Here is a 2,849-nt window from a genome sequence, read left to right as displayed (position 1 = left end):
CTGGAGGGACTATGTTTCTCGGCTGGCCTGGGAACGCCTTGGGATTCCCCCGGAGGAGCTGGCCCAAGTGGCTGGGGAGAGGGAAGTCTGGGTCTCCCTGCTTAGGCTGCTGCCCCCGCGACCCGACCCCGGATAAGCGGAAAGAATGGATGGATGGATGGATGGCTACTTTTAGTTGGAATTTTGCATCTAAGCTAATGTTTTGCCGTTTTTTTTGGATGCATTTAGCTTTTTTTAGCTTCAGTTTCAGCTTCTTCAGTGAAACTTTTTTGCACTCATTCTGTATTTTTTTTACAGAAATTGTAACTCCTGTAGCTCAGAGCGAGAATGACGACGACGATGGAAAATGTCTTAGAGTTTAGCAGTTGGATTTTATTAAAACTAAAGTCTCAGTAAACCAAGAAAGAAATGATTCCTCTTGAATTAGTCCTAATTCAACAGAACAAATGAGCTGCATTCGAACAAACCCTTGTGTCTGAGTGAGTAAGTGATCTTCAGATGGAGCACAGAGAACTCTACATCATCTTCAGATGAAGACCATTTCAACAAATCTTCCACTTTTTCCTCGCTGAGAGCTGAAAGTCCATCTGTGGGAACCAGGCGTCTGTCAGAACTGCCTCCTCCAGGACTCAGGCGGCTCGGAAACTCTCCATGCAGCCTTGTGAATAATTCATGCTCACATATAATGATGGCAAATTATTTTATATAGTCGGGAAAGATTCATCTTAGGAGCAGGAATAGGGCAGGGAGAAGCTAATGTGTTTATTATGCTGAGATAATAGCATGAAATAGAGGCCAGGGGTGGAGAATTTGGAGGAGTGTTTATACTTTATATTCATTGGAGGGAAGCATCTGAACGCCTCGTGGTCACATGATGGCAGATGTCTCCCGAATGCATTCTGTGCGAGTGTGTCTGCGTGCGCACATCCTCGTCTGCTCGCGCGTGCGGCGAGTGTTTGTGCAAGGTATGGATTTACCTCGCCGAGGTTTCGGGGGCAGGGCCGATGTTGTCTGCTTTCATCGACGTTGTTAAGAAAAGAATTCAATAAGCAGCTCTTCTCTACGAGTGGCAGGAAGGAACAAGATGGCTGCTGCCGCCGCCTGGCTGAGATGGAGGAGGAAGAAGCCCATCTGGACAGGAAGGCCCAGCATCCTGCGAAAAAGATGATCTCAGTGGGATTTACCCAGTTAAATAAAGGTTTTACATAAAAATCTTAAGGCTATAATGACAATCAAGAGATAAAAGGCCCAACGTTCGTTAAAGAGACGTATATCAGCCTCCATTTTTCACGCCAGAGTTTAAAACTAAGATCTTCAGACATTTTGCACGCAGTATTGAGACGTCTCACACGACTCGACAGTACTTGTAGTACGGGTCGTGAATGACTCTCAGCTACTACCACGCCGAGTTTCAGCTCGATATCTGTAAAATTAGCTGAGGTGTGACCATTTTTGAGTTTGCTGAGCTTGCATCGCTGTGGCGGCCATCTTTAACCTGGCTGACTCCAAAAATGTATCAGTTGTAGACGTCATAAAGTCATAAACGTTTCATGTGTAGGCCAAGGTAGATTAGCTGTGGCAGCCATCTTGAATTAGGTTGACTCCAAAAGTTATCCATCAAGTGACAGCTTTCTGAGGGTCGAGTTCAAATCTTGTCAATGCCTCTTGAGATATTTTGCTAACAGACAAACGGGGTCAACTCCAATAGGTTTTCAGCAGATGTCCTTCAATGTGTTACACTCAAATTATCTGTTGGAGGTGATGCTCAGCTACTACCACGCCAGATTTGAGCTCAATATCTGTAAAATTGGCGGAGGTGTGACCATTTTTGAGTTTGTTGACTTTGCATTGCTGTGGCGGCCATCTTTAACCTGGCTGACTCCAAAAACGTATCAGTTGTAGACGTGCATCCGGTGATTATCCTCTGAAAGTTTCATTAAAATCAGTTCAGTGGTTCATGGGATATTTTACTAACAGTACAGACAAACAGCAAAAACATTATCGCCCACCGTTCCTTTCGGCGGCAGGTGGTAATGAGGATCTCTGACAACGCAGCCTGATTTTTCAAGGTCTTTTACACAAATCCGCAAATTGATAATGAGCCTGAGACGTGTCCGTTTCGTTGTTTCCAGAAATGTGCCAGGAAGCGGATTATCCCTCCCTGTAAAGTTGCTGCAGCAACATAACGTGTCGTTTATCGCCGAGCCGCAAACAGCAGCAAACAGCCGTCTGCAGCTGGATTTGCCTAAGCCGACTCAAATGAACCCGATGATGAGATCTGTGCACAATGTGCCGCGCAAAGCGACAACAGAGGGAAGTACTCTGGTCACGGCGAGCGCGTCTGCTTCCCATCGGATTGAAAAAACGGACACTGAATCAAACGACATCACATTAAGACGAGCAGCGGCGCCATCGGTTTCCACTGAAGGCCGTATTTGTGAGGCTCATTCTGCTCTGATATGAACACGTTTGACCATTTTTTTTTTTATTTAGTCGGGCGGGAAGACGGCTCCTAAAAAAAGGTGGCAACGGAAACAGAAAACAAAACAAAACAAATGCTGATTTGCTCGTTTAGCTTTACACCAAAAACACATGTAGGCAGGTATCAGGTTTGCTGTGGAAATGCTGAGTCAGCATAAAGGCTGTTTTTACCTCCGAGGAGGAGGTTAGGTTTATGGTAGCGTCTGTCTATCTGCCTACCTGTCTGCCTGTCTGCCTCTCTGTCTGCCTCTCTGTCTGCCTGTCAGTCAGTCAGTCTGCCTGTCTGCCTGTCTTTCTGTCCGTCTCTCTGTCTGTCTGTCTGTCTCTCTGTCTGTCTGTCTGCCTGCCTGTCTGCCTGTCCGTCTGTC

General features: G+C 46.1%; 1 protein-coding gene across 1 annotated transcript in view; it reads right to left on the bottom strand.

Annotated features, from left to right (window-relative positions):
* Nucleotides 1-172: 172 nt before the first annotated feature.
* Nucleotides 173-2,849, bottom strand: part of treh (trehalase (brush-border membrane glycoprotein)) — a 46,865-nt gene continuing 44,188 nt past the window's right edge. The window contains exon 15 of the mRNA XM_025005986.2: nt 173-1,153. Coding sequence (XP_024861754.1) covers nt 1,061-1,153 — 93 coding nt within the window. The 3' untranslated portion in view covers nt 173-1,060. The remainder of the gene's footprint in view (nt 1,154-2,849) is intronic.

Source organism: Kryptolebias marmoratus, linkage group LG2 (assembly GCF_001649575.2).
Source record: "Kryptolebias marmoratus isolate JLee-2015 linkage group LG2, ASM164957v2, whole genome shotgun sequence".
NCBI lineage: Eukaryota > Metazoa > Chordata > Actinopteri > Cyprinodontiformes > Rivulidae > Kryptolebias > Kryptolebias marmoratus.
Note: the sequence above shows the minus strand (reverse complement) of the source record. Positions and strands in the feature narration are given on the sequence as shown.